Raw genomic sequence first — 16,932 nt, 5'->3', positions numbered from 1 at the left:
TTTGAGGTGATCAAGTGTTTCTCCCATGCTGTGTATTCCAGACGTTCCTGTGTGTTTTCCTCACAGACCACAAAGCAAAATCCCAAGGTGGAGCAACCCTGGGGAATCTTGGGGTCTGACCACTGGGATATAGATTATATCTGCCTCTAGAACATTTAAATGAGGAAGAGGTATCCTTTACACCCAGAGGGTGATTAACTTATAAAGCTGGGAATTTTGGATTTCCAATCCTTCCTTCACGGACACACTTGAGCAATGACTGGGGGGGTGCTTCTAAAAGGCTGTAGAGACCCAGCTCCCCAAATGCATCAGTAACCATGGACAGTGAAAACCCTTCTTTACTAGCCAAAGTAACGAATGCTAACAGGCACTAGAAACGTGTTTCTTAGAGGTGACACTCTCCCAGTCCCCTTTCATCTCCTCAAGTGTCTGCCCGCAGACACACACGTCCTGTTTATTCTCTCCGTCTCCTTAGACAGCAAACTGAAGACTGAAAGGAGCTACCTGGGCCTGATGAGATGGCATCCAAAGCAGAATAAAACATAGTTAAAGAACAGATTGGAGAGAGAGGTGGGAGGAGGGGGTGCAGTCGGCCGGCATTTTCTCTCCGACCAGTCTTATTTAAGAGCCTTCGGAACATAAGACTCCGCCAGGTGACAGGAGCTTTTTTTTAGCATTTCTCCTCCAGGCATGACTCTAGGCTCCTGCCTTTCATTAATTTAACCCAAATTCCTACCTTTCTCTTCTGGTCCTCTGATGGGTGTCCTGACCAATGCTTGAAGTTTTGCTCCCAAGAACAGAAATTAGAAAAAGAAGACGTTCTTCAGGAGCCTCCTTGCTCTCAACCCCTACCCAAAGAATTAGGAAATGACATTTATTCCAGACAGGAGGGACGTCCCTAACCTCCAAAAGTTTCCCTTACTGGCATGCTGATTGATGCCTGGAATTCTACTATCTGAAACTCATCCGTTAAATTAAACCTGGTCCCCTTTTAAAACGCAAAACGTTCCCTTCAAAAGTGGGTTACTCTTTAAGTTCATAGTCATTGGAACTGTAAGGATCCAGAAAGAAAGAGAGAAGCTTAAGGAAGAGAACACCAGGGCACGTTCCAGACCGGAGGAGGGCGCTCTCACAGACAAACTTCAGGATCCTTACAGTCTGACTCGGGTCCGTTTACATAACATTGACATAAATTTCTGCCATTTCACTTTCACAGTCAAGACACCTGAAAACCTGAAACTGGCAACCCAAGGGGTCAAGCCCACAAATTTTAAGACATTTGAAACTAGCAAGAGCTAGTGAGGTAATATGTGTAAAACATTCTGGGTCTGCACATCGATAAAATCTTATCTGTTGTATTGGTTTCAGTATTATTATCGAATTAAAGGGTCGATTCCCAAGACGCTGCCCACCATTCCTCCACAATATACATGAAGAAACTATCACTCACCGAGTGCCTGCTATTCACGGAGCATCTTGCCAGACCCAGCTGTGGTTTGACACAATCAACACAAAGATATTTCTTAGATGATCCCAGACCCCAAAGTGGCCAGCTCTGACAATTCATGGATGTCACTTATGCTCTCACATCCTCATCCTCTAAATCTACCAAGGGGACGCTACTGTTTTAAAATGGATTGACATTTAATTTTCATATCTATTCTGCAAAATAGGTGTGGGAATTAAATCATATACATATATGTAATTTCTGTAATTTACCTCTCAAGAAAAGAATCCCCTCTTCTTAGTTCAAGGAATCTCTACACCATTCATAGTAACAGTTCGGGGGTTCAATTATATCAAAAATCCCTCATGATAAATCATTCTGATTTGCTTCTAAAGTAACATTCAGGGTGGCATATCCCTGCTCCTTTCCTTCTGGTGTCAACTTATCTAATAGAAAGTTGAATTGATAGTGCTAAGAAAGTTTATCTTTCAATTTTGCTTGTCCATCTCAGGGATATTCTCTAAACTGAAATTTTAAGGACAAAATAAAAGAATGACGAAATAGAGTCCCTTGAGTGACATTTCAAGCCATCTGATCATGCAGATGGTCTAAACACATGAATTAACAGATGGAGACTACAAAGTGGGATTTTTAAAAGACCCAACTATATATTTAGAGAACATACAGTTTCTGTAGAACAAGAAACCCACTTTAAGTATAAAAACACACAGAGATTAAAAGTAATGCAATGGAGAAAGATAAACAAAAAGAAAGCTGGAGTCCTGGCTGGTGTGGCTCAGTGAATTGAGCGCCGACCTGCGAACTAAAGGGTTGCAGGTTCTATTCCCAGTCAGGGCACATGCCAGGGTTGCAGGCCAGGTCCCCAGGCAGGGATGTGCATGAGGCAACCACACATTGGTGTTTCTCTCCCTCTCTTTCTCCCTCCTTTCCCTTCTCTCTAAAATTAAATAAATAAAATATTTTTTTTTAAAAGAAAGCTGGAGTAGATATATTACTTTTAAGATACAGGAGACTTCAGGCCAAAGAATATCACCAAAGGTAGGATCTTTAGAATGATAATAATAAAAGGGTCTGTTCTCTGAGAATGCATAAAAATCTTTAATGTGTGTGCCCTTAACAACAGAGCATCAAAATAAGCAAGGCAAAAACTGATAGACATAGAAGGAGAAATAGACGAATCCACTATTATGGTTGGAGACCTTTGACACCCCTCAATCAGTAACTGACACATTCAATAGGCAGAAAATCAGTAATCATGTAGTTGAATTGAAGAGCAACATTAATCAACTGGACCTAATTGATATTGATAAAATATTTTATCTAACAACAGCAGAATGCACATTCTCCTCAAGTTCACATGGAACGTTCACCAACATAGACCACGTTCTGGGCCATAAAACACACCTGCACAAATTATACAACATATGCGTCAGACCACAGTGGAATAGAAAGCAGTAACAGAAGGATGAATGGGAAAATCTCAATATTTACACATGTTGCTTAGCAACTTTTTAATAACTCCCATGGCATCTGCAACTGCCATCTTCTTATTTGAAAACTAGATTTCCTCCAAATACCTGACACTTATTCCCCCTGATGATTATTATATTATTAGACTTCCAATTCAGTGTCTAAGAGAGCAGTGTGGATAGTGCATGTATTTGGGTGAAGAGGAGCAGAACCGTGAAGATGGGGAACCCTGCAGGCTCACCTTTCTAACCCAAAGGTAGGTGAGGGCATCCTGAAGACACAATTGCAGGCACCTTGAGCTTAGCACACATATAATTCTATAATTTCTATAGTGTTCAGTCTTCAGTTCCTGTAAGGTCAAATACCCATGTGTAATTCCTGATAAAGATGTCATTTAGAACTAAACACTTGAGCAAAAGGCTTTTCATGTAAAATATCAGGCTTCTCAAGACACAGTCAAGTTAGAAAGTGACTTCTTATTGTATTAAAACTCATTCCATAAACTTTAACTGAGCACATACAATGTTAAAGAAAATAATTGGTACCATCCCTTTCTTTAAAAATAATATTAAAAGCTAGCCGGAGCAGGCAGAGAAACACACTTGCATGAATGGCATTAGCATTACAATGGTATTAATATTCTACATTTTGATAAGGCTTTGAAGTATACAATGTACTCGCATATGAATTTTTTGTTGAATTACCAATAAGGTTGATAAGGGGGGAAATGAGACAACTGCAATAGAAAAACAATAAAGAAAAATTTTTAAGTGAATAAGGCAGCAAAAGGGGGGAGTTTAGGGTGAGGCTGGAGTTGGAATGAAGGAGAAGAGGTACTTGTCGGGTAAATACTGCATATCAGGTACTGGTCATCTGTCCATTCATTCATTATTCATCTTTTTGAAAAGAATTGTTGAATGGCTGATAGGTGCTGGATAGCAGCTGGGTCTACAATCTTGACCAAACAAAATCCCTGTCTTTAAGGGGTTTGCATTTGGAGGAAAGAGCCGAAACAAACAGGCACATAATGACAGAAAGTAAAAAATGCTAGGTCATAACAGGTAACTCCCCACTGCAAAGTAAGCCTTATGATCCCCCGTCCATAGGAAAAGATTCTGGGATGCATAAAGGTTAAGCTGCTCAGGACCACACAGCCAAACTTTAAAACACTTGAACCTGAATTCAAAGGCCATGTTCTTTGGCATAACCTGCTTCTAGGTTCCCAAATGCAACCCTGAAGTCACAGGGTAGAAGGGCCACCTCACCTGATGTTGTGCCTGATAGTCTAAAACCTCTAAGGTGATTGACCAGAGGAGCAAGGAGAAGCATATGATTCCAAAGAGAAGCCAACAGCAAGCAGCTTCCACCTCCAGAGGTCTCCTTGTCTGCTCCCGGCTCTCTACTGGGTACCTCAATTACTGGTTAAAATTAGAAAATTAACATCATTTGATCCAGTAATTCTATGTCTGGGCTCAGAGATGCAAACAAAAATGCATTGACAAAATGTGGAGTGCAGCAGTATTTGAGAACAGTAACTAGGACGCAACTGGGCAAACTGAAGAGGACAATGTATGACTTTACGGTCCCTCACCTCCTGCACGTTCTGCAAGCCTGACTCCTGATGCCACCTCTCCAGCCCCAGTTTCCATACTCCCTTTGCAACCCCTAAGACTGTCTCCTAAGACTGCTCTGCTCTCCTGGCTGGTGCCCCATTCTGGCTGGGCCTTCGTGACCAATGCTTCTTTTCCACCGGCCTGACTGCCATACTCCTGTGAAAGCCAGGCTCTACCTTAGTAACCGATGCGTTTACCCATCACACTCCACAAAGGATTAGGGAGCTCTGATGGCAACAACAACTAAACACATACAAAAAAACAACAAAATGCAAGTAAGAAACTGTTTAGAGACTGTCCTTGAAAAAAAATACAGAGAGGAAATGAAGCTTCGTATATGTTTTTAAGTGGATGAAAGACAAAAGAAAAGTGTCTCAGTACATCGTCTTCATTGCCTAAGAGGAAGACACTTAGTCTAGAACAAATGTTTTCCTTGGGGTCTCACATGGGGGGAACTGAGTGGATCCTGTCCTCAATAGAAGCGTAAGGCGTGCTTTTCTTTGTTGACCCCCTGGATAAAAGGCAATAACGCAATTCCAAGTGTGGGATACCATTTGCATAGCCTTCTGCTGTCTGCTGGGTGGCAGTACAAATCTCCGCGTTTCAGTGCCGGGTAATGTGTCACTGACTGCTGGGATGTTAAAGTATGGGTCCTCTTGGGTCATGTTTTTAAAACCCTTAAAAAGGAAATTCACTTTTCACCAGAATTACATGATTTTACTGATAAGAAAATCGAGGATCTAGGAAAATCAACAGACTTTTACTTATGAAAGGGGCTTTCTGTACGTCCTAACCCCTCAAATTAAACCATAAAATATACTCAACTGTAACAGAACTGGAAAAGAAAACAGTAACAAATAGGTTGTTTGCGGGTGATTTATTATGCTTTTATTTCAGGGGGGAAAATGCTCTATTTTTCTTTCATCTAGTCTGCTCCCTTCTTTCTTATCCTATTATCTTCAGATCCAATTCCATTGCTTCAATTACCACGACTGTATCCTTACTTTCTGTTGTTGAACTGAATTTTCATCACCTCAACTATCTGAATTTTTAAAAATTATCTGGAATATGAGTTTTTACACATATAGTTGTTCGTATTGAAAAAAGTTATGTCCTCCGATGGCCAGATACTGGATGTGAAAAAAAAAAACTGGTTTGCTATGATATGGAAATAGTAGGAAATCCCTGGATTGGAGTCCATAATCCTGGTTAAAATTCTCTCTCTTTCTATGAATTCAACTGTTTCAGATTCCACTTACGAGTGAGACCGTGCAGCACTAGTCTTTCTGCACCTGGCTCATTGCATTAGGCATAATGCCCTTCCCTCGTAGAAGTCGGGTGTGGAGTGGTGACTCCCAGGGTCTGGGAGGAGAGGAAAATGAGATGTTGGTCAAATGGTACAAAGTTTCAGTGAGGCAGGACGAGTAAATGTGACTATAGTGGGTAATACTGAATGCTTGAAATGTGTGCACAGAGTAGGTCTTAAATGTCCTCATGACAAAAGAAAAATGCTTAAATTTTTTTTTAATTATTCATCTTTCATCAATTTATAGATTGATTCTGGAAAAGTAAACATCCTTCTCTGTTCACCACTATAGTGAGGAAGGTTGCGTTAAGTCGCCCCTGGGGTCCGGAAGCTTTAAGGATCAGTTGGTCTGTGGTACTTCCATACTCTGGACAGTGACTGAAGCTCTACATTCCACCAACAGCCCTGTGGGCCCACGCGAGGTCCTCGTGTCTCAGGGGACAGGGAGGAGTACTTATGAGGGCCTGATTTTTCTCTTCCTTTAAAGTAGAGGTTCTCAACCTTCCTAATGCCGTGACCCTTTAATACAGTTCCTCATGTTGTGGTGACCCCCAACCATAAAATTATTTTCGTTGCTGCTTCATAACTGTAATTTTGCTACTGTTATGAATCGTCATGGAAATATCTGATATGCAGGATGTATTTTCATTGTTACAAATTGAACATAATTAAAGCATAGTGATTAACAACAAAAACAATATGTAATTATATATGTGTTTTCCGATACTCTTAGGCGACCCCTGTGAAAGGGTCGTTTCGATCCCCAGAGAGGTCGCGACCCACAGGTTGAGAACTGCTGCTTTAAAGGAAAAGGTGAGGATTAAATAAGCAGGCTCTTTAATTAACTATGTAAACCTTGCCTACCCACTGTAATTCTGATAAACCACAGTAAGCCTCAGACTCTCTGGTCTGGCAAGTGGTACAGTGGAAAAACTTTTTAAAAATTATTCACAGACATGTGCCTAAAATGACAAGACAGGTTTTATTCAAGACTATTGCAACTGGGGGAAAGACTGTTGCAATAAAGGAGAGAGATTAGGCTCAACTCCAGAGACAATGAGGACAAATGGGAATTTATAGCTGAAGGACAGAGTGAGGGGGTCAGTGAATGGATTCTAAGAGGAGACATCAAAAGAGGGATGCTTGCTAAAAACAAGCCAAGAACTTAGATACACCGAGTTAGATGTCAGGAGTGGAGGATGAGCAATTTGATCAGATATCTAGGGTAGGGACTTCTTGCCAAACTGATTTAGCAGAATTCTTGCTAAAACTGGGCTCAACAAGGAAAGACGTGAAAGGTCAAGATGGAGTTCTAGTTGAGAAAAGAGCTCAGAGAAGCCTAACAAAAATTTAGTCAAGATAGAAGTCTTGCCCGGGCTTCTATGACTCAGTGGATTGAGTGCCAACGGGCAAACCAAAGGGTGACCAGTGCGATTCCCAGTCAGAGCACATGCCTGGGTTGCGGGCCGGATCCCCAGTTGTGGGCATGGAAGAGGCACCCACACATCGATGTTTCTCTCCCTCTCTTTCTTCTTCCCTTCCCCACTCTCTAAAAATGAATAAGTAAAATATTTTATAAAAAAAAGAAAAAGAAAGGAGTCTTTGCCAAGTTAGAAAAATTATTTGGATTCAAATCCTTGATGTGACACTTATCAACTTTGCAGTTATGCAAATGTAACCAAGTCCTTAACTGCTCTAAGCTCCAGTTTCCCCTTTATAAATTGGAATAATCATAATCACTGTATAGACCCCACAGAGACATTATGAGTATCACAATCAAGATGAGACCTTACAGGTAAAGATCTTTGGTAACGCAGAAAGCTTTGTATATTGTACACATGAGGAAGTTACTCTACAGGACCTAAGATAAGCCAGCGTCAATGACCATTGTCTTCTCATCTCCCTGTGGTCAGAGTAAGGACATAGGAGTGTAAGTACATGAGGTATTTCCAGTAAGAAAGAATAACCATCAGACTAAAGAATGTCCAGATCAGTTTTCATTTGGGTGCTTGAAAGACGTTTATAACCATATATGGTAAATGATGTTGCCGTCTCACGACACCACGCTCCTAATGCTAATGTGTCTTCTCCCAGCGTAGACCTGGAAGAAGGTGATTCCCACCATGGGCCAGAGCAACCACACCTACGTGAGGGAATTTGTCTTCCTGGAACTCACTCGCTTCCGGCAGCTCGAGCTGTTCTTGTTTGCGTTCTTCCTTGCCGTGTATGTAACAACCGTGCTGGGCAATGCCCTCGTTGTGGCGACCATCACCTGGGACTCCCGCCTCCACATGCCCATGTACTTTCTCCTGAGGAACAAATCAGTCCTCGACATTGTTTTTTCATCGGTCACCGTCCCCAAGTTCCTGGTAGATCTTTTGTCAGAGAGGAGAACCATCTCTTACCATGGCTGCATGGCACAGATCTTTTTCTTCCACTTTGCTGGTGGGGCAGATATCTTCTTCCTCTCGGTGATGGCCTATGACAGGTACCTTGCAATCGCCAAACCCTTGCATTATGTCACGATTATGAGGAGACAGATGTGGATGACTTTGGTGGTGGCTTCCTGGGTGGGTGGTGGTGTGCACTCAATTGTCCAGATAATTCTGATGCTTCCACTCCCCTTCTGTGGCCCCAACATCCTGGATGCCTTCTACTGTGACGTGCCCCAGGTAGTTAAACTGGCCTGCACTGACACCTCCACTCTGGAGCTTCTCATGATCTCTAACAATGGGCTGGTGACCCTACTGTGGTTCCTCCTGCTCCTGGGGTCCTATACTGTCATCCTGGTGATGCTCAGATCTCACTCTGGAGAGGGCCGGAAAAAGGCCCACTCCACCTGCACCTCCCACATCCTGGTGGTGACCCTTCACTTTGTGCCTTGCGTTTACATCTACTGCCGGCCCTTCACTGCGCTGCCCATGGACACAGCTGTGTCCATCAATAACACGGTGATCACGCCCATGCTGAACCCCATGATCTACACCCTGAGAAACCAGGAGATGAGGTCAGCCATGAAGAGACTGAAGAGAAGACTTGGACAGTCTGAGGGTAGTAAACTGGGGTAAACGGTCAGCCTGAGACCGGAAATCTAATTGGTTTGGTTTTCTCAACCGGTTAGTGTAAGGGTAAGAGACAGTGAACTCTTTCTCCAGTCATTTCTAAGCATACTCACAGCCCTTCAGCTCTGGTAGAAGGAACATGAAAACGAAAGGGAGAGATGAGATTGAACAAGATAACTACAGGCTTGTGGACTGGGAGAAGTATGCGGCAGAAGACTGAAATCAATACCAAGGATGAAGAGAACCAGCTCCCAAAAGGCATCACTAACTATGGATTGAACACTTCTCCCACCACCTCACCCCACCTACACCACAAGGAAAGAAGGAAGAAGAAGAAAAAAACCCTTCTCTACTAGTCAAAGCAACGAATGCTAACAGGCACTAGAAACGTGTTTCTTAGAGGCGACACTCTCCCAGTCCCCTTTCATCTCCTCAAGTGTCTGCCCGCAGACACACACGTCCTGTTTATTCTCTCCGTCTCCTTAGACAGCAAACTGAAGACTGAAAGGAGCTACCTGGGCCTGATGAGATGGCATCCAAAGCAGAATAAAAAATAAATAAAACATAGTTAAAGAACAGATTGGAGAGAGAGGTGGGAGGAGGGGGTGCAGTCGGCCAGCATTTTCTCTGCGTTTGTACCGACCAGTCTTATTTAAGAGCCTTCGGAACATAAGACTCCGCCAGGTGACAGGAGCTTTTTTTTAGCATTTCTCCTCCAGGCATGAATCTAAGCTCCTGCCTTTCATTAATTTAACCCAAATTCCTACCTTTCTCTTCTGGTCCTCTGATGGGTGTCCTGACCAATGCTTGAAGTTTTGCTCCCAAGAACAGAAATTAGAAAAAGAAGACGTTCTTCAGGAGCCTCCTTGCTCTCAACCCCTACCCAAAGAATTAGGAAATGACATTTATTCCAGACAGGAGGGACGTCCCTAACCTCCAAAAGTTTCCCTTACTGGCATGCTGATTGATGCCTGGAATTCTACTATCTGAAACTCATCCGTTAAATTAAACCTGGTCCCCTTTTAAAACGCAAAACGTTCCCTTCAAAAGTGGGTTACTCTTTAAGTTCATAGTCATTGGAACTGTAAGGATCCAGAAAGAAAGAGAGAAGCTTAAGGAAGAGAACACCAGGGCACGTTCCAGACCGGAGGAGGGCGCTCTCACAGACAAACTTCAGGATCCTTACAGTCTGACTCGGGTCTGTTTACATAACATTGACATAAATTTCTGCCATTTCACTTTCACAGCCAAGACACCTGAAAACCTGAAACTGGCAACCCAAGGGGTCAAGCCCACAAATTTTAAGACATTTGAAACTAGCAAGAGCTAGTGAGGTAATATGTGTAAAACATTCTGGATCTGCACATCGATAAAATCTTATCTGTTGTATTGGTTTCAGTATTATTATCGAATTAAAGGGTCGATTTCCAAGACGCTGTCCACCATTCCCTCACAATATACATGAAGAAACTATCACTCACCGAGTGCCTGCTATTCACGGAGCATCTTGCCAGACCCAGCTGCAGTTTGACACAATCAACACAAAGATATTTCTTAGATGATCCCAGACCCCAAAGTGGCCAGCTCTGACAATTCATGGATGTCACTTATGCTCTCACATCCTCATCCTCTAAATCTACCAAGGGGACGCTACTCTTTTTAAATGGATTGACATTTAAGTTTCATATCTATTCTGCAAAATACGTGTGGGAATTAAATCATATACATATATGTAATTTCTGTAATTTACCTCTCAAGAAAAGAATCCGCTCTTCTCAGTTCAAGGAATCTCTACACCATTCATAGTAACAGTTCGGGGGTTCAATTATATCAAAAATCCCTCATGATAAATCATTCTGATTTGCTTCTAAAGTAACATTCAGGGTGGCATATCCCTGCTCCTTTCCTTCTGGTGTCAACTTATCTAATAGAAAGTTGAATTGATAGTGCTAAGAAAGTTTATCTTTCAATTTTGCTTGTCCATCTCAGGGATATTCTCTAAACTGAAATTTTAAGGACAAAATAAAAGAATGACGAAATAGAGTCCCTTGAGTGACATTTCAAGCCATCTGATCATGCAGATGGTCTAAACACATGAATTAACAGATGGAGACTACAAAGTGGGATTTTTAAAAGACCCAACTATATATTTAGAGAACATACAGTTTCTGTAGAACAAGAAACCCACTTTAAGTATAAAAACACACAGAGATTAAAAGTAATGCAATGGAGAAAGATAAACAAAAAGAAAGCTGGAGTCCTGGCTGGTGTGGCTCAGTGAATTGAGCGCCGACCTGCGAACTAAAGGGTTGCAGGTTCTATTCCCAGTCAGGGCACATGCCAGGGTTGCAGGCCAGGTCCCCAGGCAGGGATGCACATGAGGCAACCACACATTGGTGTTTCTCTCCCTCTCTTTCTCCCTCCCTTCCCCCTCTCTCTAAAACTAAATAAAATATTTTTTAAGAAAAGGAAGCTGGAGTAGATATATTACTTTTAAGATACAGGAGACTTCAGGCCAAAGAATATTATCAAAGGTAGGGTCTTCAGAATGATAATAATAAAAGGGTCTATTCTCTGAGAATGCATAAAAATCTTTAATGTGTGTGCCCTTAACAACAGAGCATCAAAATAAGCAAGGCAAAAACTGATAGACATAGAAGGAGAAATAGATGAATCCACTATTATGGTTGGAGACCTTTGACACCCCTCAATCAGTAACTGACACATTCGATAGGCAGAAAATCAGTAATCATGTAGTTGAATTGAAGAGCAACATTAATCAACTGGATCTAATTGATATTTATAAAATATTTTATCTAACAACAGCAGAATGCACATTCTCCTCAAGTTCACATGGAACATTCACCAACATAGACCACGTTCTGGGCCATAAAACACACCTGCACAAATTATACAACGTATGCTTCAGACCACAGTAGAATAGGGAGCAGTAACAGAAGGATGAATGGGAAAATCCCAATATTTACACATGTTGCTTAGCAACTTTTTAATAACTCCCATGGCATCTGCAACTGCCATCTTCTTATTTGAAAACTAGTTTTCCTCCAAATACCTGACACTTATTCCCCCTGATGATTATTATATTATTAGACTTCCAATTCAGTGTCTAAGAGAGCAGTGTGGATAGTGCATGTATTTGGGTGAAGAGGAGCAGAACCGTGAAGATGGGGAACCCTGCAGGCTCACCTTTCTAACCCAAAGGTAGGTGAGGGCATCCTGAAGACACAATTGCAGGCACCTTGAGCTTAGCACACATATAATTCTATAATTTCTATAGTGTTCAGTCTTCAGTTCCTGTAAGGTCAAATACCCATGTGCAATTCCTGATAAAGATGTCATTTAGAACTAAACACTTGAGCAAAAGGCTTTTCATGTAAAATATCAGGCTTCTCAAGACACAGTCAAGTTAGAAAGTGACTTCTTATTGTATTAAAACTCATTCCATAAACTTTAACTGAGCACCTACAATGTTAAAGAAAATAATTGGTACCATCCCTTTCTTTAAAAATAATATTAAAAGCTAGCCGGAGCAGGCAGAGAAACACACTTGCATGAATGGCATTAGCATTACAATGGTATTAATATTCTACATTTTGATAAGGCTTTGAAGTATACAATGTACTTGCATATGAATTTTTGTTGAATTGCCAATAAGGTTGATAAGGGGGGAAATGAGACAACTGCAATAGAAAAACAATAAAGAAAAATTTTTAAGTGAATAAGGCAGCAAAAAGGGGGAGTTTAGGGTGAGGCTGGAGTTGGAATGAAGGAGAAGAGGTACTTGTCGGGTAAATACTGCATATCAGGTACTGGTCATCTGTCCATTCATTCATTATTCATCTTTTTGAAAAGAATTGTTGAATGGCTGATAGGTGCTGGATAGAAGCTGGGTCTATAATCTTGACCAAACAAAACCCCTGTCTTTAAGGGGTTTGCATTTGGAGGAAAGAGCAGAAACAAACAGGCACATAATGACAGACAGTAAAAAATGCTAGGTCATAACAGGTAACTCCCCACTGCAAAGAAGCCTTACGATCCCCCGTGCATAGGAAAAGATTCTGGGATGCATAAAGGTTAAGCTGCTCAGGACCACACAGCCAGACTTTAAAACACTTGAACCTGAATTCAAAGGCTATGTTCTTTGGCATAACCTGCTTCTAGGTTCCCAAATGCAACCCTGAAGTCACAGGGTAGAAGGGCCACCTCACCTGATGTTGTGTCTGATAGTCTAAAACCTCTAAGGTGATTGACCAGAGGAGCAAGGAGAATCATATGATTCCAAAGAGAAGCCAACAGCAAGCAGCTTCCACCTCCAGAGGTCTCCTTGTCTGCTCCTGGCTCCCTACTGGGTGCCTCAATTACTGGTTAAAGTTAGAAAATTAACATCATTTGATCCAGTAATTCTATGTCTGGGCTCAGAGATGCAAACAAAAATGCATTGACAAAACGTGGAGTGCAGCAGTATTTGAGAACAGTAACTAGGACCCAACTGGGCAAACTGAAGAGGACAATGTATGACTTTATGGCCCCTCACCTCCTGCACGTTCTGCAAGCCTGACTCCTGATGCCACCCCTCCAGCCCCAGTTTCCATACTCCCTTTGCAACCCCTAAGACTGTCTCCTAAGACTGCTCTGCTCTCCCGGCTGGTGCCCCATTCTGGCTGGGCCTTCCTGACCAATGCTTCTTTTCCACCGGCCTGACTGCCATACTCCTGTGAAAGCCAGGCTCTACCTTAGTAACCGATGCGTTTACCCATCACACTCCACAAAGGATTAGGGAGCTCTGATGGCAACAACAACTAAACACATACAAAAAAAACAACAAAATGCAAGTAAGAAACTGTTTAGAGACTGTCCTTGGAAAAAAATACAGAGAGGAAATGAAGCTTCGTATATGTTTTTAAGTGGATGAAAGACAAAAGAAAGAAAAATGTCTCAGTACATCATCTTCATTGCCTAAGAGGAAGACACTTAGTCTAGAACAAATGTTTTCCTTGGGGTCTCACATGGGGGGAACTGAGTGGATCCTGTCCTCAATAGAAGCGCAAGGCGGGCTTTTCTTTGTCGACCCCCTGGATAAAAGGCAATAACGCAATTCCAAGTGTGGGATACCATTTGCATAGCCTCCTGCTGTCTGCTGGGTGGCAGTACAAATCTCCGCGTTTCAGTGCCGGGTAATGTGTCACTGACTGCTGGGATGTTAAAGTATGGGTCCTCTTGGGTCATGTTTTTAAAACCCTTAAAAGGGAAATTCACTTTTCACCAGAATTACATGATTTTACTGATAAGAAAATCGAGGATCTAGGAAAATCAACAGAGACTTTTACTTATGAAAGAGGCTTTCTGTACGTCCTAACCCCTCAAATTAAACCATAAAATATACTCAACTGTAACAGAACTGGAAAAGAAAACAGTAACAAATAGGTTGTTTGCGGGTGATTTATTATGCTTTTATTTCAGGGGGAAAAATGCTCTATTTTTCTTTCATCTAGTCTGCTCTCTTCTTTCTTATCCTATTATCTTCAGATCCAATTCCATTGCTTCAATTACCACAACTGTATCCTTACTTTCTGTTGTTGAACTGAATTTTCATCACCTCAACTATCTGAATTTTTTAAAATTATCTGGAATATGAGTTTTTACACATATAGTTGTTCGTATTGAAAAAAGTTATGTCCTCCGATGGCCAGATACTTGATGTGAAAAAAAAAAACTGGTTTGCTATGATATGGAAATAGTAGGAAATCCCTGGATTGGAGTCCATAATCCTGGTTAAAATTCTCTCTCTTTCTATGAATTCAACTGTTTCAGATTCCACTTACGAGTGAGACCGTGCAGCACTAGTCTTTCTGCACCTGGCTCATTGCATTAGGCATAATGCCCTTCCCTCGTAGAAGTCGGGTGTGGAGTGGTGACTCCCAGGGTCTGGGAGGAGGAGAAAATGAGATGTTGGTCAAATGGTACAAAGTTTCAGTGAGGCAGGACGAGTAAATGTGACTATAGTGGGTAATACTGAATGCTTGAAATGTGTGCACAGAGTAGGTCTTAAATGTCCTCATGACAAAAGAAAAATGCTTAAATTTTTTTTTTTAATTATTCATCTTTCATCAATTTATAGATTGATTCTGGAAAAGTAAACATCCTTCTCTGTTCACCACTATAGTGAGGAAGGTTGCGTTAAGTCGCCCCTGGGGTCCGGAAGCTTTAAGGATCAGTTGGTCTGTGGTACTTCCATACTCTGGACAGTGACTGAAGCTCTACATTCCACCAACAGCCCTGTGGGCCCACGCGAGGTCCTCATGTCTCAGGGGACAGGGAGGAGTACTTATGAGGGCCTGATTTTTCTCTTCCTTTAAAGCAGTGGTTCTCCACCTTCCTAATGCCGTGACCCTTTAATACAGTTCCTCACGTTGTGGTGACCCCAACCATAAAATTATTTTCGTTGCTCCTTCATAACTGTAATTTTGCTACTGTTATGAATCGTCATGGAAATATCTGATATGCAGGATGTATTTCCATTGTTACAAATTGAACATAATTAAAGCATAGTGATTAACAACAAAAACAATATGTAATTATATATGTGTTTTCCGATAGTCTTAGGCGACCCCTGTGAAAGGGTCGTTTCGACCCCCAGAGAGGTCGCGACCCACAGGTTGAGAACTGCTGCTTTAAAGGAAAAGGTGAGGATTAAATAAGCAGGCTCCTTAATTAACTATGGAAACCTTGCCTACCCACTGTAATTCTGATAAACCACAGTAAGCCTCAGACTCTCTGGTCTGGCAAGTGGTACAGTGGAAAAACTTTTTAAAAATTATTCACAGACATGTGCCTAAAATGACAAGACAGGTTTTATTCAAGACTATTGCAACTGGGGGAAAGACTGTTGCAATAAAGGAGAGAGATTAGGCTCAACTCCAGAGACAATGAGGACAAATGGGAATTTATAGCTGAAGGACAGAGTGAGGGGGTCAGTGAATGGATTCTAAGAGGAGACATCAAAAGAGGGATGCTTGCTAAAAACAAGCCAAGAACTTAGATACACCGAGTTAGATGTCAAGAGTGGAGGATGCGCAATTTGATCAGATATCTAGGGTAGGAATTTCTTGCCAAACTGATTTAGCAGAATTCTTGCTAAAACTGGGCTCAACAAGGAAAGACGTGAAAGGTCAAGATGGAGTTCTAGTTGAGAAAAGAGCTCAGAGAAGCCTAACAAAAATTTAGTCAAGATAAAAGTCTTGCCCTGGCTTCTATGACTCAGTGGATTGAGTGCCAACCGGCAAACCAAAGGGTGACCAGTGCGATTCCCAGTCAGAGCACATGCCTGGGTTGCGGGCCGGATCCCCAGTTGTGGGCATGGAAGAGGCACCCACACATCGATGTTTCTCTCCCTCTCTTTCTTCTTCCCTTCCCCACTCTCTAAAAATGAATAAATAAAATATTTTATAAAAAAAAGAAAAAGAAAGGAGTCTTTGCCAAGTTAGAAAAATTATTTGGATTCAAATCCTTGATTGACACTTACCAACTTTGCAGTTATGCAAATGTAACCAAGTCCTTAACTGCTCTAAGCTCCAGTTTCCCCTCTATAATTTGGAATAATCATAATCACTGTATAGACCCCACAGAGACATTATGAGTATCACAATCAAGATGAGACTTTACAGGTAAAGATCTTTGGTAACGCAGAAAGCTTTGTATATTGTACACATGAGGAAGTTACTCTACAGGACCTAAGATAAGCCAGCGTCAATGACCATTGTCTTCTCATCTCCCTGTGGTCAGAGTAAGGACATAGGAGTGTAAGTACACGAGGTATTTCCAGTAAGAAAGAATAAGCATCAGACTAAAGAATGTCCAGATCAGTTTTCATTTGGGTGCTTGAAAGACGTTTATAACCATATATGGTAAATGATGTTGCCGTCTCACGACACCACGCTCCTAATGCTAACGTGTCTTTCCCCAGCGTAGACCTGGAAGAAGGTGATTCCCATC

At 41.7% G+C, this 16,932-nt stretch overlaps 1 protein-coding gene across 1 annotated transcript; it reads left to right on the top strand.

Moving 5' to 3' along the window:
• The first annotated feature begins 7,980 nt into the window (after window positions 1-7,980).
• Window positions 7,981-8,925, top strand: LOC150017728 (olfactory receptor 4D6-like). Its single transcript, XM_090267492.1, has one exon. It carries the CDS (start codon window positions 7,981-7,983, stop codon window positions 8,923-8,925), a length of 945 nt encoding a protein of 314 aa, XP_090123618.1.
• The last annotated feature ends 8,007 nt before the right edge of the window (window positions 8,926-16,932 follow it).

Source organism: Furipterus horrens, unplaced genomic scaffold (assembly GCF_987537825.1).
Source record: "Furipterus horrens unplaced genomic scaffold, mFurHor1.1.pri manual_scaffold_2, whole genome shotgun sequence".
Classification (NCBI taxonomy): Eukaryota; Metazoa; Chordata; class Mammalia; order Chiroptera; family Furipteridae; genus Furipterus; species Furipterus horrens.
Note: the sequence above shows the minus strand (reverse complement) of the source record. Positions and strands in the feature narration are given on the sequence as shown.

Bases quoted from the DNA above. Each gene is read 5' to 3' on its own strand.
- LOC150017728 (XM_090267492.1), top strand. From the start codon at position 7,981: ATGGGCCAGAGCAACCACACCTACGTGAGGGAATTTGTCTTCCTGGAA.